The sequence below is a fragment of the Nuphar pumila genome, chromosome 13, assembly GCF_984573655.1.
Source record: "Nuphar pumila chromosome 13, dmNupPumi1.hap1.1, whole genome shotgun sequence".
Lineage (NCBI taxonomy): Eukaryota > Viridiplantae > Streptophyta > Magnoliopsida > Nymphaeales > Nymphaeaceae > Nuphar > Nuphar pumila.
The window spans coordinates 49,905,469-49,929,354 of NC_143261.1; the positions used below are offsets into that span (position 1 = coordinate 49,905,469).

Below are 23,886 nucleotides of genomic sequence, written 5' to 3' on the forward strand. Positions count from 1 at the left end.
GCCCCACGACGACTCTGCTCTACTAATGGATGAATACTGACGAACTACGTCGCTTTGCGGTGATGGGCTGCCAGAAAACACAGTCAGTCATCAGAAAATCGCCAGCAGGCCCACACAACGAAAAAGCGTGGTGTGGGCTCATAACTCAATGTTGGGATCCTTTGTTGGGCATAACAAAACCAGAGCTAAGGGTGAGCGTACCTAAGGTGGCCATCGAAGAACTGGATGATGGCTGGTGGTTGGCACTGGTGGTTGGAACAGGATGAGCTTCGCTCCTCAGCCGGACTGCAACCCTCCAATGAGCGCAAGCTCCTTCAGCAATCGGTGAGCAAGATCTCTCTTTTCCTCTTTAGTCGAAAAACTCAGAAATAAGTAATTTCTTCCTTAACCCTTTTCAGTGTTTTTCTCTTCATATCGGTTTCTCATTGACACCCATTTATATATAGTGTAAACCTTGAACAGTTACGATATTTGTTCCCTTCCAAAATTGTGAAGTTTATCCGATAGAAACACTTTCATGGAAGTCCTTTAATTCAAGTAACGCCCACATTACGTGGGTGACTCGAACAGAGAATTGAATCCCACCTCTTCAAAACTGAAGGATAAGTTTTTTTTTTAAACTCGGGTAAAGCTTGGCTCTGCTGGAGCTTGGAATCGAACCGAGTCTGGACAAGGTTGTTCCCGCTCGGAGCTCGAGCCGAGCTTGAACAGTTTAGGCTCGGCTCTTGTGCACCCCCAGGGAGAGATCGGTCACATAAACTTGACAACCACGCTCTCTCTCTCTCACTTTCTCAGGACAAAAACGAGAGGCTTGAATTCGTTTTGGATTGCGATCCTTAAACATATTCTGTGGCTCTCCATTTTCATTCCACCTATTGCAATTCGTGACTCAATTTGAAAAGGATCTTAGTTGGTGCACTCGATTGTAGCTCAACTTTCTCCAGCAGCAGATGCTGCCAGAATTCCAAATCTAAATCAGACCACTTTTTTTTTTCGGCGTGATTTTCTGGTGCAGAGAGACCGGCAAATGGCCAGCCATTCAATAAACGTCCACTCCCCATCTTTAAGATACGCCGAGTTGGGAAGACCAACCGGTCTCCCGGCCATCTCTCCTTGTTTTCCGTCAACCGAAGACCACAGATGCAGGCAACTCAGAACCGCCGGAAAACCGATGGTGGTATCCCGGCGACGGATTCGCACTGAAGCCTTCGTGTGCTCGGCTGTACAGCAAGAATCCTCATCGATTTCAACCGGTAAGATGACGGGAATATGCCTTGACTTTTGCTGTTTCCGAAGATTGCCCCTTACAATTTCGTTTACGGCATGATCTTTTAGTGGCCGAGGAGAAGGGAGAGAAGCCGGCCGTGAAAAAAGCTTCGGCGAAGCTGAAGCGTGCACCTCCGGCGAAGCCCCTGCCGGATCTGATGGTGGAAGACGTCATCCCTCCTCTAAAGGCGATACTTGAGGCACAGGAGGAGCTCTCCTTCCATGACAATCAGGTAGGTCTTGTTGGTCTCTTCTTTCCTTGTTTTACGAGTGTTTGGTGTTTTAACTCTTATTGATGTTGTTGTAGTTGGAGGGTTCGTTTGTAAAGAATGGTGTGCCTTATACCTTTTGGGCATTCTTCCCTACTGGTGCTCTTGTAGGTACCTCTCTCTCTCTCATGTACTATAGTGACTAACGAATAGCATAGTTACCAGGAAATGGAATTGATACAATAAGTGATGCGTGAAGCAGAACCGAGAAGTGTTAAAAAGTAGTATGAAGCTGAAAGTAGGATAAAGTTCTAAAGTGATTATGCAAGTGCATGCAAAATGAAGAGGAAAGACATAAAACAATATGAAGAGAGGGCAGAAACAAATAAGAAATGATACTAACACGAATACAGTATGATATAAAACCAACGTGCAAAGCATGTTATAAAACAATTATAATTTTTTAATGTAAAAAATGTAAGTGAAGGAAAAGTGAGTGAAGTGTGACAAGAAGCAAGAGGGAAACTTCAAGATACCAAGAGAAAGCTAGCTTCCCAGTAAAGGAATCAAGTTTCTCATATCTTGGAAGCATGTTTCCCAAAGCTTTCCTTCTTTTTGGGGAAGCAAAAAGTTTTCTGCATCTAAAGCGAGCTTTCAGTTAAACAAGTTTTCCCATGTAGGAAGGAATAATTGTGCTCTAAAGTAAAGTACTCTTTAGCTGAATCCTTTTTTTTAAGGAACTCTAGCTGAATCTTTCAAGTGCCAGCTTTATTTGACCAATTTGACCCACCATTGTATTCAACATGGTCCATTTATCAGGAAATGTACTTTTAATAGGCTAGTTTTGATGGGAAAGTATGATTACTTTAAGGGCGAAAGAGAGAAAGATGTAGGAAGAATAATGAAAAATGAAAATCCGTATAGATTTTTTGACCCTTCCAAATATGAGACTTTTTGTTGAGAGAGTTTTTTTTTAAAAACTACACTTTTTGACGGAAACGCCCCCCCAAGGTGGTGTGGAGGAATGTTTGCTACCAAGAGAAAATTTATTTTTACACTCCCCACCACCCATCTCACCACCACCACCACCCACCGTCTCACCATCACCCCCACCATCCATCTCACCACCACCCTCCTCCTCTCATTTTTTTTACATTTTTTCACTTTGTTTTTCTCATGTTACACAAACAGGCGAAAAACTTTCTTTTGGAGAACTTCTCATATCAAGAACTCTCATAGGCAAAACTTTCTTAAACTTACAAACGTGCCCTAATAGTGAAATTTTGATGCATTGTACACCGCTGATTTTGTAGTCCTTAAAAAATCAGTTCACACAACACAATTGAATGATCTAAAACATGCTTCTGACTAAACAAATAATATAGCTAGATCATATCCATAAAGCTTAATGCAAAAAAAAAAATGTGAATGAGGGTAGTGCCCCCCCTTTAAAGGGACTTGGACTCGATAGATTGGCGTGCCCTCAAGATAGTGTTAGATGCCAAGATTGAATTTTGACTTTTTTTCGTTTTGGCATGATTTAGTTACTTAGTAAATGTTAGCCATTGTAATAGCTTAGACGTAAAACAGTAAAAAAAGAAGCATAGAAACGCCTGCAAGGGTAAATATCGAAATGGAGGCTTGGGAAGTTGGCCTAGTAGAGTTAATATCAAGCAATGTGATGATGATGATGAACCCATATATAATTGTCCTCAACCAAAAGGATATTGCTGAACTCTTGGTTCTTTTCTTCGGCAGTAGTTGGTTAGTTTAGTCTATAGTTTGGTCTTTAAGATTCCACCATGGGAAAACTAAACCTCCCAAGCTCTGGAGCCACAAAATCTTGCCAGTTCTTGGTCTTGTTTCGATTGATTATATTTGATTGTAGGAAATCTAGACGAGCCATTATATAGATGTAATTTTCACTGAAAAGTTTCCTCAAGCTAAAACAGTGTAGTTTTTGTTATAGTTGCGTTGGTACTCAATACAACCTAGTGTTATCCCATATCAGGCTTATTTTCACTATGAAACTCACTTTAGAAACCGTAAATGGAAGTATCAAATGTCTAAGAAACTCATTCCAACTATTCAAGAAGCACGTACCATCTGCCATAGAAACTCGTTTCTATTGCATTATAAATGAGTATCAAACTCGTTTCTATTAACATCTCTGCATGCAAACAATGATTTTATTTTATAAAGACAATTTTCAGCAAGACTTCTAAATGTTATGATTTATTAAAAAAATATTATACAATAATGAATAATTATATATGCATATTTAACTATTTTAATTTATATGCATCTTTAAAAGAATATATACCAATTCTTTTAGAAACCATATCAATGCTTGTTATAAACTCATTTCAATATGCGTTTCAAATAAAAACTTACCTGAAACTTTTTAAGCCCTCACCTGTAACAGTACCTGGCACTCGTGCCCATTTCTGACAACCATGGTTAATGTACTGATGTAATCTTTGCTGCTGAGATAAAAATGAACAACCTTCGTTGAACAATCGTGCAGATTCTTAGACTCTTTATTAGCAGTAGTAACATGACAGTAGCTGGTACACTTCTTAAGGCCTTAGTAGCTTTTGATGTGGAACAACTTTCTAGAGTATGAGACGTTATTAATTAAGCTCAAAACTGAAGAAACCAAAAACTCTCACAATAGGCTGTGTTTCATTAGTAAGGGGGTGGTTAATGACAGAATTTACAAGAGTAATTACATATTCCTTAAATTTCTCTTTGAAATAGGCTTTCTGTAGGGTCCTTTTGCCATCCTATTTTCCTTTGTGACAGCTTCTGACATATCAGTAATACATCTAGCAATTAATTTGAATGCTGTGTGTGTGTGTGTTTTTCTATGTTCCCCTCACTTGTGCTGTTACTGGCAGGTCAAAAAGGGTTTTCCTTGTCTTCATATGGTTCTGGACCTAGTACTGTAGAGCCCTTCCTGGTTGATGAAAAGAAAATCACTGCCAAACATGTAATCTTCTGGGTGGAGAAAAGGTTGGCTGCTCAAGGCATTCTCCCCGTTTGGAGAGAGAAATAATCAGTTTGCCTGTGGACAGGGAAGATGAAAAAGTTTCATATGATATGTATAAATGTTCATGATTATTCACATTGTTTTTGTAATATCTACTTCAAATCATACAATAAGAAAAAGGCCATCCAATCACTTGATTTTTTTTGCTCTCTTTGTCACTCTCCCAAGCCTTTAAAGTTGGTTTCATGATCCACTTCTGCAGATCCAAAACTCATGCACCATTCACTTTCAAGTAGATCTGGATCCCAACCTTATCAAAACCTTTAGAAATATGAGAGAAGTATGATATGTTTTTGCAACCAGGCCAAAAATTTAGGGGTCCATATTGAGCCAAAATGGATCTAGTTCGTTTCAAAACCCTGCCGTCGTCAGCCCCAATTCAGAGTCTTTTTTTCGACAGAGAAAGCTGGGGTTAGGCAGAACCCTACCAGTTATACAACCATACCATTTTGGGGTTCGAACTTGCAACGTCCCAACACAAGGTGACGTGCACCAACTGGTCCTGCCAGACAAGGGCAAGCAGGCCATCAGAGTGTTGCCACTCTTGATGCTAATAGCAAATGTACATTCAATGGGCCCATGAAAGCTACATTCATCTGGTGGGGGGCAACTGGTGAACGTCACTAAGTTCAAAATGGTGGGTGAAGGAGAGCTGGAGCTTTTTACACCAATGAGCTCATGAGTGAGTGAGGCTACTTCCTCTAGTTATCCAAAAAAATAAAAAATAAAAATGAGCATTCAACCAGGTGCATTGCTATTCAGAGAAAGGATTGGAATCCATATCCAAAAGGCACACAACCTATTCAGTGTCAGTATTTCATCAAACCAGCAGGTGTATTGCTGCAATGACTAGGTGATCAATATGTGATGAATCGATCATGAATGACTCTCCAAACGATCCAAACCGAATCTAACCATGATGATGTAAATCAGCTCTCATATTTACAGGAAAATCTAACCAACTATGAGATTATTCAGGAAAAAGCAGGAACTATGAAAGAAAATGCATGAAAATAACTGAAAATTAAAGAAATAACAAGAAAATAAAGTTAAACTGGAAATAACTGATTTTAATATCTAAATCAATTGATTAACTACAAAATCTCTCACCTTTAAATAAATGAAATATTTGCAATTCTAAATCAAATAAACTTCCTATTCTGATAACTTTCTTTAAAGATGAAGTTTATCCTAAAAATATGGATCACGCACAATGATCCAATATCCAAATACAAAGATCTGAATAATAAAATATCCCAAAATCTAAGATTGATCCTAATGGACCTTGCTAGACTTTGTTTGCATTGCTCTGCTCCTGCATCATTCCTGTGTATGCTTTTTCTAATTTTTGTTTTTTCTTGTAGGTTATGGGCCCACAATATGAAACCAAGTCACTGCTTCTCTAAATACATAAGCAATCTTACTTAGCCTAGTCCATGATGCATGACTAAGCCAGGAATATTCTTTCCAAACCATCTTTAATCAACTGAGACATCTCCAAATTGAAATGGGTCAAACAAATCTAGTTAAGAAGGTTATGTCAAAATCTGAATCCACTCTAAAGAAACTTCTTTCATAAATAACCGTGGAAACCCATACTAATCCAATCCAAACAAGTTGAGGGTTAGGAGTAGGCTTGGGCTAGGCGAGATGGATTTTGGATAGTTTTGGATCTGGTTATTAGTGTTTGGATCCTGGATAGAATTGGGTATGGGTAGGGTTTGGGAAAGCTCACTCTAGATTAGGTCAAGCGGGTCTAGATTCAAGTCTAAATTAGGTTTACTTTGAGTTGAATCTTTAGGACCTAAGATGGGTTCAAAGAGATCCACTAAAATAGGTTTGGGTTCATGATGAGATTTTGAATCCAAATCATCTTGAATTGAATCTAGGACTTCAGGTAGGTCTTGGATGAATTCTAATGAAGGTTCATTTGGGTTAGGTTCTAACATGATATTATCTAACTGAGTTTGGATACATTTTTGATCAACAATAAAAGGTGGTTGTTTAAAATATCTAACCCGCGTTAATTATTTAATTTTGATTTTGTTCAATAGACCTTCGCTTTGACGAGTGACTTGCACATCCATCCACCAACATCTAGTTACCTTACGAAAAACAATAGTGGCTATCAGGACTTTTTGATGCTTTGGGATTTGGTTCTGCTTAACATCCCGCTCCAATGCTTGAGTTCAATCAAAGAATGCATTTGGACGATGGCAGGCCATAAACTTAGTAATATCCAATTTGTCATCATATTCAGTACAGATCCAATATTCTAACAGCTCTTCTGCAGTTATTGGTGGATGTTTGGGTACTAAGACGTGTGGGTCATTTTTGGTTTGGGACAAAGTTGAGACTTGTCCATCTTGGATCAGGTTAGGACTTGGACAAGTAGGAGAAATGTCCTTGCTTAAACTAATTTGCCATGAAAGAAGGCGAGCAATAACAATGATGGATGGTAGTCGCTATGGTTTGATGCGATGAACGGCCAGGCAACCATGGGTTGTTGTTTATTAACGACCAAGGAACCATGAAAGAAAATGCCGAAAAATAACTGAAAATTAAGGAAATAATGAGAAATTAAAGTAAAAACTGAAAATAACTGATTTCAATATATCTCAATAAACTGATTAACTACAAAATCTCTTACCTGTAAATAAATGAAATCTTCTTAATTCTAAATCAAAGAAATTTCCTATTCTGATAACTTTCTTTTAAACATAAAATTTATCCTAAAAACATAAATCATGCACAATGATCCAATATCCAAATACAAAGATCTGAATAATAAAATAACCAAAAAATCTAAGATACATCCAAATGGACCCTGGTATTCTGATAACTTTCTTTAAAGCATAAAAAAAAAAAAAAAACTTATCCTAAAAATATGGATCAGGCACAATTATCCAATATCCAAATACAAATATCTGAATAATAAAATAACAAAAAATCTAAGATGGATCCGAAAGGACCCTGCTAAACTCGTCTGTGTTGCTCTACTCCTGCATCTGCTTGGTTATTTTAGCAGCCCTACTTGTGTGCAGGTGCTTTCAACTGGTGGACTCCGTAAGGTCTTGGGTGTCGGTGACCCCCACCCACCCCGGGTTTACATTGTAGGGGCCGGCGGGCCCATTAAGTGACCCAGTTAATTCTCGGTCGTCAGGGTACTTCGTCATAAAAAAAAAAAAAAAAACTTAGTGTCACCATGACTGCTGAAATAGGCAAGGACTATTCTAAGTTCCCCAAGGGGCCGGGTCTTGCCAATGCCAAACACGCCTGAAGTTTTTGACCTGCATGGCTTGATTCTTTCGTGCACAAACACGCATTTCATTTTAGGAGAATAAGGTTAATAGATCTACAAGAGCTGGTGGATTTTGGTATTAACCAGTATTGGACCATGACCCATAGGCCATGGTCAATGGCACGCTAAGTCAACTGCACGAATACTCAAGATAGATGGACCCGGTATCTCCATTAACCAAGTCTTCAATATCTGGGTCTTAATTTTGACTCCAACGACAACAATTCATGTGTATCGAAGTACTTGAACGAGTCCTAATCTACGTATGTTTAACACATTATCAGGAAGCACTCTTTCACTTTAGGGGGTGTCAGCAGGTCGAGTTTGGTTCAGACCAAGGTAGAATCAGACCCAAACCTGATTTGAGATTATGGTACTGGGTCTGAGCCCGAGTCTAATCGGACTGACAATAAGAGAAACCATACCCGGACTGGGACTGGGTCTGGTATGAAATTTCATAAACCATACCCAGATACATATATTAATCAGACCTTTTCTGATTCGACCTGGATTCTAATTGGACCTTCTTATTTATCACCAAACCCTAACCCTATAGGGTTTGGTACGGGTCAAACCCGACCCATTGACACCCTTAATTAATTTCACTACAGAAGCCTTAATTATCTGTTCGGAAACTGCTATTGGGGATTGATTCGAGTTTATGCATTTGGTTGAAAACATGGCCAAACTACCTTGGTCGTGGCTGTTTGGAAGGATGACGTTGAGGAGGCAGTTTATGCATTTGTAAAAGAGGTGAGATCATTTCCCCCCTTGTATTTGAACTAAAATCTGGATTTTGGTAACCACCACCTCCCAGTGGCGGAGCCACGGGTGGGCATGGGTGGGCGGTCGCCCACCCTATAATTAGAAACCGAGTGGATTTGGGACTCAGCCAAGTCAACTTGACTCGGTTTCCAACCCCGAGTCTACTGAGACTTGGCCGAGTCAGGAGTCTGGACATTTCAAAAAATTAGGGATTGAGGTTTTCCATTTCATTTTCACCGTTTCATTTGGGCTGCTGCTTCACCCATGCCCACCCCAAGCATCACCGCCGTCTGCCGTCATGCCGGAACGCCGGTTGAAGGCTTGAAGCAAGTCGGTATCTCTCTCTCTCTCTCTCTTCCCCTTCTTCTTTTTCTTTCTTCCGTTCTCTTTCATATTTTCTGAACGGTCTCTTTTTTGGGCGTTTTTGAATTTGTTATACGTAAAGAGCTAAACAAGAAATACACAAACACCATCTGGGCCGGATGGTGTTTGTGTATTTCTTGTTTATATTCTTCTAAATTTTGAGACTGAAACCCCAATCTCCCTATTCCATCCCGCTTTCAATATAAGCATCACTCATGCCTCTGAAAACTACCACTCTTTTTCCTTTGATTCTGGGCCTCTGACGTGATGGATCCTCTTCATTCTGCTCCAAACATGGATTTTGCATTGTGGGTGTCTGTGTTTCTGCTTGTATTCTCGGTTTTTGTGGGATGGTATGAGAAATTTCTAACAGAAGAAAGCTATGCAGGTCTTGAACACTATAAATTTATAGTCTATGTGATGTGATTGTGTTTCTTGATCAGTTCCTCACTTATGACTACTAATAGGGCACTACATACCTCAGTTGGCAAGTGTTCTGCTACACCACAATAGACATTCATCTGGGTTCAAGTTCAACCTCAAGGGCTTAGCTGTGAGTTAACCAGTCTCATTGACATGGCACATGATAAATTACCAATCAATGAAGACCTTGCAAGCCATAACAGAATTGCCAACTGAGCCAATAAGTAGTTGGCATTTGGTTTGACCTGGCATGAGCTCGTATTTTCATTCAAGTTGGCAATGCCAATTCTTGTATATAAAGGTTGGTCTTCTTAATTTAAGTTCACTATTTTAAATTTTGGTTTCTTTCTGATTATGTAGATTGGCAATCCTCTTCTAGACACTGCTGCTACTTATGAATATTTTTGGTCCCATGGGTTGATTTCTGAAGAGACTGGTTCAATCATCAAGAAAGAATGTGATTTCAGCCACTGGTCCAAATAAATGGATCACCCTTCAAGACCATAGCATTGTCCCCGAGACCCAAAGTCTGCCCACCCAACGAAACTCTTCTGGCTCCGCCACTGCCACCTCCTATATAGGTGGTAGCTGCCAAATCCAGGAATTTGCAGCTGCCACTTTTCCAAATGCACAGGTCTTCTTGTGGCTGTAAATCAGCCTGAGCCTGATAAAAAGGGCCACTTGCTCAGACCTGACCTGGGTGGTTGGGCCATAGTTATCGGAAGCACCTCCTTGTCCTAAGACATGGACACCCACTGATGTCCCTACTTAAGCCACATGATAATGCTGGCTAGCTGAAGTGTAGCGACTTCCTTGGGGCAAGGGGTAAGCCCGCAAAGTTTTATGCTGCCAGGACAGTGACCGCAGGCAAAGTCAGCACAGCTAGGTCTATGTTCTTGGTGATGGTTTCTCCCTGTAAATATAAAAAAAAATATAAGTATGTCAACAAATCAGACCTAGATCCAGAACAGGTGATTGCAATTCCAGAGCCAGGTCCACCTCTGCACGGATCTTGTGGATTCAAACCAATTAGTTGTCAGACCCATTGCATTAAGCTCGAATCTGAGTACTATTGGAACCAGTCTGGATCAGTATAGCAGTCATACTTGACCGATTAACAACCTAGGTCCATAACCCATAGGATTCATATATGGACCCATATATATCAGATCATCAATTCTTGATCCGACCCATTCAATCATCCATTTTCCACCACAAAAACAAACTCATTATCTGAATACCGTATATGATAGAGTCAAGTCCTAAACCGTATCCATATCTCTCAAACCGTATACCTGGACCATACGTCTGTAGAAAATGACAGTTATGTCCCCCAGTAAATTAGGGCAAGATAGAATCCATGGAGACCGTTGGAGCATAGTGACAAGAGTTAAAAACTGCAAAAAATCTCGGGAGATTTTGAATTTTTTCATAAATATCGTATTTTTCCCGCAAAATCTCAGGAATAAAAAATAACTTTTATAAGAAAATTAAATAAAACACATTTAAAAATAAAAATATCAGGGGTTTTCACGATAAATATCTTTTAAAAATATAAATATCACAATATTTGTCACGGTTTGAAAATCTTGCAAGAAATTGTCGTTTTAAACTTTCAGGCAATTTCTCGCGACAGGGCGTTGGAGCTGACAGAATCAACCACAAAAACATCCAGAGGACCGGGCCCACACAATGTTAGGAAGTATGTGTGGGCCCACCCTTGTGGTCCGGTTTGCCCTGCACGTGACTGATGCCTTTGCATTGAATCTAATGAATTATGATACGTGTCCCATTCATCAGCCTGTCACTTAGCCGTACACATAGGGGTGGGCATCCGGCTGCTAATGGATCCGGCCAGCCCGGTCAACGGCCCAGCCCATCAATGCAGGGCGGGCCCAGTTCAGGCCAGCCTGTTGGAAAAACCCTGGCCCATGGGCCGCCCGTTAGCCCATGGGCCTAATCGGCATGACATGCCTTATTATAATATATAATATTTATATAATTTATTATATTATATATTATGTTATATATAACAACAGGCCAATTATACTGGCCCAGGCCCGACCCAGTTCCCACCTCTACCTAGACTCTCTCTGTCTCCCTCTAATTTTGTAAAAAAGAGGCTTTCTCACTCTTCAATTTCTTAGAAAAGGCTCCCACTCTCTCTCTCAAAAACTAAATCGTGCTTAATAAATAATTACAAATTATAGTGTATAGAAAAAAGTACATGAAGGGGGGTATTGGTTGAAAAAAAAATATGGGTATTGATTGAAACAAATATTTACTCTTTACGTCTTTCTGTAAAGCCGACATGTCACGTTAAAACATTAAAGAAATTTTGAATCCATGCGGACCTTACTGTTATAAAAAAAGATGTTACCCATGTACTCCTACCCAAAAGGCACCCAAGTACCATTTATTATTATTTTATTTTCATTTTGACTAAAATATTTTATACTTTGGAAGGCACGCTCCTCCATGATCTCTCATTTACCTCAAGCGGGTCATGCCATTTCCTATGAGAAGAGTTCTATTCACAGGAAACAGGGAAAATATGGGATTTTTTCTACAAAAGGGTAAAACAAAACAAACATATTTATGATAAATATATGATGTACCCATATAATAAATGAAATATATATATATATATATATATATATATATATATATATATATATATATATATATATATATATATATATATATATATAAACAGTTTTTCTGTCAACTGACCTTGTTTACTCCAACCAAACCCTATAGGGTTCGAGTATGATGATAAATAAAAAGACCGGGACCTGAAGGTCTGATTAATACATGGACTCGAGTATAGTTTGTGAAATTTTAGACGAGACTTGGACCCGACCTGAATTCTGATTAAGACCCACAAATTTTCAATGTAAAAATACTAAAAACATATGGTTTTACTGGGTATATATGGTTTTACTGGGTATGGCCCGGTTTGGTTCATGCACTTTTTATTGGGTCCGAGTATGGTTTTTCTTATAGTGGGCTCCATTAGACCGGGATCTGAACCCAATACGATATCCAAAAATCTAATCCAAGTCTGATTTCACCTGGGTCCGAACCAAACCAGACCCATTGACACTAGAGAAACACTTTGCTTCCAAAGTGACCTTTTGCAAAAAAACAACAACAACACCATCATCCCAAAACAATCTTTGCAAAAAAAAAAGCATTATATAAAAAAAAAAGCTGTTTTTTTTTAAACATTATATAAAAAAAACAGCTTTTCTGTCAAAACGGATTTGTACCTTACAGAAAAGCACTTTCCCTCCAAAGTGTTCAGAAGAAAGAGGCTTCCTCTAGCACTTCCCAAGCAACCTTAGCATTAATATTTTTTTATACTTGTTTTTAACATGGTTGCTTCAAAGATCTCTCTAGGCATGTGAAGGTTGGACAAGAAAACCTTCGGGTTTTTTTTTTAAATGTTGCTACAGTTTTCTTCTACTTAATCAAATGGCACGAAAAATATATTATTTTTTAATAACCAAAGAAAACCACCTCACTCACTCTTAAATAAAAAAATAATCTTTTTTTTTCTATGATCAACCGAAAAACCACCTCCGAGATCAGAGACCTAATTGCGCTAGCTATGCCTACTGTACTTATGATCACTTTAGAGGCGATGTAAACCCTTGGTGGACCCCTTGCCCACAGGGAGTCACCTTGCTTCGGCACCAGCAAGAAACATAAATGACCTTGCTCTTGCCCCTTCCACTACAACAAACTCCTTGGGCTGATGCCCATGGGAATGAAACCCAGATCACCCGTCTAGTGGCCAAGGCCCCTCCCATTACAACAAATCCCTTGGGGCTTTAAAAAAAAATCCCCTTGCCCACCAAAGAGTACACCCACCCAGCTAGGGATGGCAATGAACCGGGGTGGGGGACAAGGTCTCAAAATTCTGCCCTTCATCCCTGCACGGGTTTTGATTTTAACCATCATCCTCGCCTCCATTCTTGTTTCATGTCCTCCATCCCCCGTCCAAACAAGGCAAAGCCGGGGTAGTCCACTGCCATCCTTAAAGAATGAGAGGAAGATTTACTAACAGGGATTGGGGATGGGGCGGGGTGGGGCGGAGAGGAAAGCCTAAGTTTATCCCCGCCTCCATCCCCACACACGTTTTGATTTTAACCTACATTCCTGCCTCCATCCCAAGACCAAACAGGGCAATGTGGGGGTGGGCCCATCCACTGCCATCCCTACACCCAGCTTTGGAACTTGCAGCAAGGTACATAAACCCGTGGGTTTTAGACTCTTCAGCTTTGATGGCAATCGTGAGTTGCCCCTGCTAGATGAGTGGAGCCGGCATGAGTGATTTAGGTTAGAATAATTACTCTTAGTGGGTGTTATGATATGCAATCAAACAAATCCACAGAAAAAGAGAAACCCCTAGTCTCTGATTAGGGTTTGATTAATGTGATTCCTTACGAGAACACGTTACTTAATTTGTAAAATGACTGTTGGGAGAAACAGTTTGGCTTTTCTGACTCCAACAAGAAAAGTAGATGACAAATTAATAGACCCACCTAAAGACACCTTCTTGGTATGAATACTTTTGTAGTTTTCTTGTGTTCAATCTGCCTCTGACACAATACATAATTTTTAACACATTATTGGAATGGACTGCTTGTACAGATGGCCTTTCTGGTACCAAAGGCTTGGCTATAATAATTGTGAAGAAATGCAAAATTTGTTGTTGAAGAAATAGAATAATTGTGAAGAAATACAAAATTGGTTGTTGAAGAAAGATACAAGAGAAGCAGAAGGAAAAACCAATAAAACTTTGGCGTGTCTGAAAAGATGATCTAAGACTCCCTGCCCAGAAGCCAAAAGAAGGGTGCACTAGATCAGGCCAAAATGAATTTCAAAAGATGAGCACCACAAACCGTTGGAGAAGAAGGTACCAATCTTGGTCATTTATTGCCATCATACTATTATACCTTTTACAACACCCTCCGGTTTTTCACTCCTCAAACCGTATCATACAATTTTAAAGAAGGGATCATGAAATAGGAGTGCAAGTGGAGTGGTTAAACCAGAAGGGTTTTACAGCCTGACATTGAAGGTCCACACCTGTACCCTAATTTACTGGCTTAGTGTTGACGCCACCATATGCCTCATGAGCTGGGTTAGAATATAATATACCTGTTTGATATCCCAGAATAAAAGAATTGATTCACTTAAGCAGCTACTTCTGACCATTGATCCCCATTATATTACAGTCCCAAGGTTTCAACCTTTTCATGAAGAGAGAGAGAGAGAGAGAGGAAAACGAAAGTTAAGTAAAAGACAAGAAATCAAGTTGTCAATCAGATCTTTTATAAAGTACATGGAGGAAGGAAAATGAAATTTAAGATAAGAAATCAAGTGTCATATTGTTAAACAAATATCTTGAGAAAGTTCACTGATTGCCGAAAAAAACTTTATTTCTTGCAAGTGTTTGGCTGCCAATATTTTTCCGTTTTTTACTTTTGTCACTATGCTCACTTCTCAAAGTCAGTGTCCCCTTTCTCATATTATCTTACCTGTTGCTGGTTCAACGGAATGAGTTGGTTAAAAGAAATTATGAATTTCTAGAAACCAGATGGATGAATGACAAAGATCCCAATGTCAACATATTAATTACTGTAATTTGGGCTATGAACTTAAGATTGACAAAAACAGTATTCAGCCAAACGCAATTCATAAAACAGAGCTAAAAACTGGCCTAAGCTGAAACCCAGAAAAATTATCAACAATTTACAATCTTATCTGCACTTTCGGAAGAACAGAAGCAAAAAAAATTACAGAAATTAGATTAAAGGTCGAATAAGGGCTGTAGACACACTCAATAAATGGCATCTACATGAACAAGATACAACAACAACTACGCCTTCATCCCAAAACAATTGGGGTCGGCGATATGAACCAAAAAAGAAAATCATTCTGGGTCTTCCACATGAATCCTTCTCCTCCAATCATTTCTATCCAATGCCATGTCCTCGGTGAGGTTCAAAGCATTCATATACTTTCCTATCATCTCCATCCAAGTCTTCTTAAGCCTACCCCGACCTCTTTTAACTAATATATTTTCTCATTTTTCCATCCTTCTAACTGGAGCATCATTAGGCCTTCGCCGAATATGTCCAAACCACCGTAAACGATTCTCTCTCATCTTATTTTCAATAGATGCAACGCCTACCTTCTTACGTATCTCCTCGTTTCGAATCTTATCTTTTATTGTATTTTCACACATCCATCTAAGCATACGCATCTCAGTTATACTCATTTTTTGAATATGATGTCTCTTGGCAGCCCAACATTATGTACCATATAGTAAAGCGGGCCTAATTGTCGTCCTATAAAACTTTTTCTTTAACCGCAATGGCATTCTACGATCACACAACACTCCGGTTGCACTTTTCCATTTCATCCATCAAACCTTTATGCTATGATTGACATCTCCATCAATTTCTCCATACTTTTGAATAATAGATCCCAAATATTTGAAACAGTCATCCACCGGTATCTCTTGCTCACCAAGCTTCATTACACTCTCATCACTACTTCATTGCTTACTAAACCGACATTCCATATATTTTGTCTTACTCTTACTCAACTTAAAACCTCTTGCTTCCAATGTCTGTCTCCATAATTCTAACTTAGCATTAACCCCAGCTCTAGACTTATCAATCAAAACAATATCATCAGCAAACAACATACACCACGACACATTTTCTTAAATTGATCTCGTAAGCTCATCCATCACTATAGCAAATAGGAAAGGGCTTAATGCAGATCCTTGATGTAACCCAACCGTTATAGAAAAATTTGTTGTCACCCCTCCACAAGTGCGGACATTGGTTACTAGTCCTTCATACATATCTTTAATTATACTAATGTACTTGAGAGAAACATCTTTCTTCATCATTGTCTACCAGAGAACATCCCTAGGTGCTCTACCGTATGCCTTCTCCAAATCAATAAAAACCATATGCAAATCTTTGTTCATCTCTCTATATATTTCTCAATAAGTTGTCTAAGAAGATATATAGTTTCCATAGTTGATCTTCCAAGCATAAAACCAAATTGATTCTCCGATATCATGACAACCTTCCTCAACCTATACTCAACCACCCTCTCTCAAAGTTTCATAGTATGACTCATGAGTTTTATACCACGATAGTTTGTGCAATCTTGTATATCACCCTTATTATTATATAGAGGCACCAAAGTACTCTTCCTTCACTCATTAGGCATCTTATTTGTCCGCCAAATCTTGTTAAAAAGATTTGTCAACCATTCTAAACCTTTCTCACCCAAGCATTTTCAAGCCTCGATAGGTATACCATCTGGGCCAACTGCCCTTCTTGATTTCATTTTCTTCAAAGCCTCTGCAATTTTTTTCCTTTGAATCTTGCGCATGAAGTCACGATTCATCTCATGAAAAGGAATGGAGAAGTCTTCAAGATCCTGAGCATAACTTCCATTAAATAACTTATCAAAATAATTTTTTCATCTCTCCTTAATCTCCTTATCTTTGACTAAAACCCTTTACATTTCATTTTTGATACATCTAACCATACCCAGATCCCTCGATTTCTTATCTCTCATCTTTGCAAGCCTATAAATATCCTTCTCGCTCTCTTTGGTATCCAACTTGTCATAAACCTCCTTATATACCTTATCCTTCGCGTTTCAAACTACTTTTGAGCTTCCTTCTTTGCTATCATATACTTCTCCAAATTCTCATTATCACGACTTTTACTTAGATTTCTATAACACTCTCTTTTAACCTTAATAGTTAATTTGACATCCTCGTTCCACCATGAAGTATCCTTACCTAGCGGTGCACCGCCTTTAGACTCATCCAATACCTCCTTAGCTACCTTTCTCATGCCACCCGCTATCTTATTCCACATTGATTCTGAATTCTCCTCGAGACACCAATCAGCTTCCTTAACTACCTGCTCTACAAACATTCCTTGTTTAGCTCCTTTCAGTGCCCACCACTTAATTCTAGGATCTATCCTATGTTTATCCCTTTTGCGGCATTTTCTAATTCTAAGATCTAAAATTAAGACTCTATGTTGTGTAGCTACACTTTCTCCCGGTATAACCTTATAATCGATGCAACAACCTCTATCTCTCTTTCTAAGTAGGAAAAAATCTATTTGACTCGTATTAACCCCACTTTTAAATGTTACTAGGTGAGACTCCCTATTCCTAAACCAAGTGTTTGTTAAGATCATATCATAGGACAAACCAAAATCTAAAATCATTTCTCCACTTTCGTTTCTTTCTCCTATACCATAGCCTCCATGGATACTCTCAAATTCATCCCTACTAATGCCTACATGTCCATTAAGGTCACCGCCGATGAAAAGCTTTTCTCCATAAGATATCCCTTGTACTACTCCATCTAAATCTTCCCAAAATTGACGCTTAATGGAATCATCTAAACCTACTTGAGGTGTATAAACACTAATAATATTAATAATATCTGAATCTAATACTAATTTAATAAGTAAAATCCTATCACCCTTCCTACAGACCTTAACTACATTATCTATAAACTCACGACTAATAACAATCCCTACTCCATTCCTATTCATATTTATTCCTGTATACCAAATCTTATATCCCCAAGGTTCTATCACTTTTGTTTTCTCACCTACCCATTTGGTCTCTTGTAGACATAAAATATCCATCTTTCTCCTACATATAACATCTACTAACTCTACCAACTTACCAGTTAAAGACCATATGTTCCAAGTGGCTAACCTAATTTTATGGTCTTGAACTATCTTCTTTACCCCCACCCATCCAACAAAGTGAGGGAACCCTTGCCTATTTGACACCACACCCAGGCACCGGTGTGACGCGTCGCTTCTGGGCGACGACCTAGCAACCCATGCCCATTTATCACTGCCTCCGGGCCTATAAAGTACAACGCGTCGCTCAGTAGGGAACGCCCCAACGAAATTCTCATATTGGTTCATATTCATCTTTTTTTATTTGCATGAACAAGATAGAAAAAGAAAAAAAAATGCAAAGTTTCTTTTACAATTTGATGAACTAGAGCTCTCAATTCTCAAATATACACAAGGGAACCAAACCTGCAAAATTATGCATTCTTGGCGCCACAAGGATCTAAAAGAAAAGAATCCACAATGCCTCACGGATTGATAGTGCAGTTCCGAAGACATACTTGGTCATAACGGACCGATGGTGGCAGTTCACAATGACCTAAAAGGATCCCCGATGCCTCACGGATTGATATTGCAGTCCCGAAGATATGCTTGGTCATAATTGACATACTTCGACCAATAATGGCGATACTTTGGCATGCCGATCTCCAGCCAGGGCTTCATGTTTCCATTGTAGTGTATGACGGCTGCACGCTCAATTTCCTTTTTATCAACATTTGGATTATAACCAAGGCCCAGAACATGCCATGACTTATCCAACACAAATGTTCGCTTCCAAAATGTTATCAAACCTGGTGGCAATGTTCCCAGTTTCCATAGCTGCCTGTCGCGATTCTGCAAAAATCAAGTCATACTATGAGATCATCTTATATATGATTCTTTTAATGCTCAAAGCTCAACACATACTACAGACTGCATATTAGGGATGAAAAACTCTCACAGTGAAACCTAATTTCTTACCAGTTTCTGCCATAAATGATACACCTCCGTCAGTTTCTGCTTCTTCCATTCTTCCAAATCAAAGATGTTCATTCCATAAGCCCAACCGCATGCCCGAGGATTGAAGTTCTGGGCAATTAGGGGATTTGAAAAGTTGAGATATCTGTCAAACCGATGGAAGCCTTCTTGACATGTTTCGACTGCCCCATTGATCATGCCTTTCAATTCAATCTTCCAAAGTGCGGTCAGATCATTCTGAACAACAATGTCATCATCCAAGAAAAGCACCTTGTGGAGTTTTGGGAAGATCTCAGGCAGATAGAACCGGAGATGGTTAAGGATTGAAAGGTACTTTGGATTCCGAAACTTCAAGTTTGAATCAGAATTTGCACGGTGAGTTCTGAAGTAATAATCTATCATAGATGAGGAAGCAAGTTGCTTGAGAACTGGGCTGTAACTTGAATTCAGCCATGTAAATTCATCCACGTTTTGAACCTGGATGGTAGCTTTGCCAGGGGGATTAGCCAGAAACCACATCCTCATAGCCGCATAGTTTAGCTTATCGGTAACAACATGGAAAACATGCTTCTCAGGTTCCTGCAAAATAAATGAGAAACCCGTACCATTTTGTGAGAATTTGGTTCCACACAGGCTTCAAAGAAACAACTGTACATTCTTGCAGAAACAAGCAGCTTCCTATTGGCTTAGTACCTTAGCATGACTTATAGTTGAGTTCACGACTACAGAGGCGGCCAATATGTTATCTGAGAATAATGCATAATGATAGAGTGTGGAGTCTTCCAGATTCTCTTTGTTGGGGAATTCACGCTGGCTCAAATCCAGTGAGTAGTGTTCTGTAGAAAGACGGAGTGGGAGGCAGTGAAGGCCTTTTGGAAGTGTTTTTGCAGTAAGCTGAGTTAAAAACATAGCCTGCTTTTTATGCGCTCGCAGCTGCTCTTCTGTAGAGTGAAGCATGGCTCGGAGTTTTTTCACAACAGAAGAACAATCATCCTGAATCTGCTTACCATTCTCCAACGTCTGCTCCATTGCCTTGAGTTTATCATAGGCACTACACACAAGAAAAGCATCATCAAGAACTTAGCAAGATTTAACGTTAACTAAACAAAAACACTACAATGTTTTTTCATGAACTGCATTTATTAACATGGATCAAAGAACCCGCTTACTTCCTGGGCAGCTCAGAATCTTTTGTTGCATCACCAAGGGAACGCTGAACTTCCCTTATCCTAAGTCTAAGCTCCCTAATAAAGTGAGGATTGTTTCGGGTTGGTCCAAGACTTTGATAAACCCTTGACCTGATCAATTGATCTCTCATCTGCCGAACACGAACATCCGTCATTGGTGGTAGATTGCTTTGTCTTTCATTACTGACCTTCTGAGATCCTCTTCGGGCACCTTTCTCCAATTTATTTGCTTCCTGTTACCCATGACAAGGACAAGGTTGTTTTCAATGCAAGAAAACCAGTATTAAACTTTGTCTAAGAATTTAGTGTTCAACTGAATTTCTACATAAGCATGATCTTATTTAGTACATGGCATTTTAACTGGCATACCAGCAATGTCCACATATATAAATATATACATGTGTACGTGGAGATGAAACAGATCAAGAAAAAAAAAACCCAAGTTCATGTTTACAAATAAACTTGGAAAATCAAAATCACAAAAAGAATATCCATTCGATATCCAAGTGAGAAACAAGGCAAAACCAAAGCATCAAACAAACTGAACCAAAATCAACACAGAAAACCCATGTTAAGAAGAAAGAAAAGATTTGACAACAGCATCAGTGAAGAAGACAATTGTCATTTATCGTAATTTGATATCGACATGCTTATTACTATGTTAGGCCCTTATTTTCCTTGTTGCAAAACAATGTGCCCTTCAATCCATGGTCCATCTCCAACAAGGGGAGGACAACATGTGTATGTTGTGCAGTGTCACTCCCTTTTGAGTTGAGAACAGTGTATTTTGGGATTGACAATAGATTATAAGATGAAGTAAAAATTCATCCCTAAAATGTATTTGATTTAAGTTCAACATTTTCGTAATCACAAATTGCACCTAGTTTTGTTGGGAACACCCATGGTATGTTGTCAATATCCTAGTTTTGAGGATTCAACATACTTTGCACCCCCAACAGAAACTGCACTATGACCAACGAACACAACTACATGGAGAGGCTGGAAATGATAAACTTTACCATTTTTGTAGGCGTGACTTTAGCCGTCGGTTCCGCTTTCTGTGTGCTTGGAAGAACCTCAACTGCCACTACCTTTTCTTCCTTCTTTTCTTCATCTCCGGAAGAGAGATCCTCCTTTTCTTTGCTCTCCTCTCCAGAAAAACCAAATGATTCTTTACTTTCTTCCTCAATTTCTGCGTCTGCATCAGATTCTTGTATACCCTCATCTTGTTCACTATGAACTCGATCCGTTACTTGTTCGATATGTGCATTCTCCTCAATTTTGTATGTTACTTGATCGCTATGATTTTCACCTCCATTAGTGGTCCTGCCTGATTGAACACCATCAGCAGTAGCAGACAAAACCCTAGATTTGTGCTTTCCTGAATTTAAAGCAGAACCTGAAAATTTAAGAGCATATTTACACAAAGCAGTAAGAAGGAAATCTCTATTATGAAAACTAAATTACAGAAACCAATAAGTAAATGTTCTAAATCATCAGAAAATAATAAGCAAATGTCTGCAAAATATACCATTTCCCACCAAGTTCTCCTTATAACTCAATAAGGAATCACCCGACTTCTCCAGATAAACAGTTCCAATTGGCTCTTTCACCTTACTTTGGGACTCCTGCGTCACAATAAAAAAGGAATTAAGCCAAAATGTACGATTTCAAAAAATGGATCTGCAATTTGAACAGCGTTTAGTGAAAAGAATCTGTGAAAGAAATACCTGTTGAACTGCTTTCAATCTGTAGGTTTCGCTCCCAAAGCTCTGAAAAAATAGTTAAAAAGAACAAGAAAATATTGAATGTGATCAATATCAAGTATTCCTCAAACCAGTAATCAAGAATCAACATAAACAGATAAGATCAAGAACTGGCACAAGGAATGGACTTACCACCCCTGAGAACTCGTCACCAAATCCTTGGTTCGCTGAAAACAGCCAACGAAACAAAAACGAGAAATTAGTCAAATTTTCGAACCAGATGGATAAACTGGAGTTTGCATCAACGCGTTAGATCCCTTTACCAAAAAAAAATGAAATAGAAAATTAATTACAAAGATTTTAAAGATCTAAAGTTGAAAACAGAGTGAAGGAAAATGTTCATCAAACTCCCCCAAATCTATTTAATTAGAATAAAAAGATATTTAAAAGCGAAAATATGCAATTTGCAAAAGTAACGAGGAAAAATTCGCTAGAATCCTCATTTCCTTCCACCTAAATTTAAGGGTAAAAAAGGTAGAAAGTGATGCTGAAAGACGAAAAAAGAAAAGAGATGTTGAAAGACGAGAGAAGGAGGCTTACACTCTAAGATTCCAGTTTATCCTCTTCCAAAAATCAAAATTTATGGAGGAAAGTAACAAACAAGGCAATTTTTACGAACCCTACTCCCATTTTATCTGCATTCTAAGCAAGAAATCTCAGAAAAAAACACTTAAAATAAGTTAAAAACACTTAAGATTTTTATGCAAAATAAAAAGATATATAATTTGTATGAATTTAAGCCTTTTACTCAGCGAAGGAACAACTGAACGCAAAAATAAAAAACAAGAAACAGATTTTTTTAATAAACTGCCTAAATGAAAAAAAACGGAAGACCAAATTTTAGTTATTTTCATCCAAAAAGCAGAATTTATGCGATTTCTGCATTTTCTAAAGTATAAACACGTGGCATCACCAAAACTACTACCGGAAGTTCCAAATCTTTGTAACAGAGATAGAAATAAGAACCCGGATAAGAAAGAAAACAAACAGAAAGATTAGGTCACAAACAAGGGGACAGAAGGTGAGCTAAAACCTCCTAATTCCCTACAAATCACGGATTTTATCCTATTTCCTTGAATTCAGACCCGTTGGCTCACCGAAACAACAACTCAACGCTCCTAATCTCCAGCAGAAGAGATAAAAGCAGGAAATCCGAAAGAAAACACATGCAGAAAACGTTAAATCGAGAACAGGGCAAAAGAAACAGTTAAAGACTCCCTAATGCCCTCGAAAACGCGAAATTTTACGCGATTTCTGAACATCACGGTCCCTTCACTCACCGAAAGAGAAACTGAACGTCCCTAGTCTCTCCGTGAAGAGAACGATAGGAGAGACGACGGTGATAAAGAGCAAGAACAAGACGAGATTCCTCGAAATCATGCTTCCCCCCCTTCCCCTCTCCTCTCCGCCACAAAACCGCTAGCGGTGTCTTCTCCTCCACTAGAAACCGCTTACGGAGACCTCTGTGAGGCCAAGACCAGTCATCTTCCGGGAGAGGGATCCGACTGAAAACCGCCTCTCTCTCTCTCTCTCCGGCCGGAGCCGCTTATATGGTGGACTCCTTTCTCTCTCTCTCTCTCTCTATAGTAAAATGAATCGGGTCCGGTCCGGTGAATGGTTAATATTGATTCATAGCTTGTGTTTTGTGTTATGGGTCCGAATCTGGATCGAGGTCCAAGAGTGATCCACGATTGCAACCGTGTGTTGTTTTGGATCTAGCTGTGGTGATCCAGAATGTCAGCAAAAATGGATCCGGATTTCATAGATCCTTCAGGATAGGTCTGCAGACGGATTGGATATATTTGGATGTCTGATCCGAGTTTGACAAGTTTTTTCAGATTAAGTATGATTGGAATGTACATTTGGATCGGATTCAGATTCAT

At 39.0% G+C, this 23,886-nt stretch overlaps 2 protein-coding genes across 4 annotated transcripts; one reads left to right on the forward strand and one right to left on the reverse strand.

Annotated features, from left to right (window-relative positions):
- Nucleotides 1-889: 889 nt before the first annotated feature.
- Nucleotides 890-4,682, forward strand: LOC149818333 (uncharacterized). Of its 2 annotated transcripts, none has more exons than XM_089985260.1 (4): nt 890-1,253; nt 1,336-1,499; nt 1,574-1,646; nt 4,376-4,682. In XM_089985260.1, the coding sequence occupies exons 1-4, from the start codon at nt 1,028-1,030 to the stop codon at nt 4,531-4,533; spliced, it is 621 nt and encodes a 206-aa protein (XP_089841386.1). In that variant the 5' UTR covers nt 890-1,027; the 3' UTR covers nt 4,534-4,682. The 2 variants fall into 2 exon arrangements, with proteins under 2 accessions (XP_089841386.1, XP_089841387.1); XM_089985261.1 differs by having other exon boundaries at nt 1,574-1,642.
- Nucleotides 4,683-18,386: 13,704 nt separating this feature from the next.
- LOC149818334 (putative galacturonosyltransferase 4) lies at nt 18,387-23,536 on the reverse strand. 2 transcript variants are annotated; one of them, XM_089984517.1, is made up of 9 exons: nt 23,284-23,536; nt 22,136-22,170; nt 21,968-22,009; nt 21,769-21,865; nt 21,257-21,618; nt 20,220-20,470; nt 19,744-20,101; nt 19,054-19,629; nt 18,387-18,927 (listed from the first exon to the last, which is right to left on the reverse strand). In XM_089984517.1, the coding sequence occupies exons 1-9, from the start codon at nt 23,381-23,383 to the stop codon at nt 18,652-18,654; spliced, it is 2,097 nt and encodes a 698-aa protein (XP_089840643.1). In that variant the 5' UTR covers nt 23,384-23,536; the 3' UTR covers nt 18,387-18,651. The 2 variants fall into 2 exon arrangements, with proteins under 2 accessions (XP_089840643.1, XP_089840642.1); XM_089984516.1 differs by having other exon boundaries at nt 21,257-21,636; nt 23,284-23,517.
- Nucleotides 23,537-23,886: the final 350 nt, after the last annotated feature.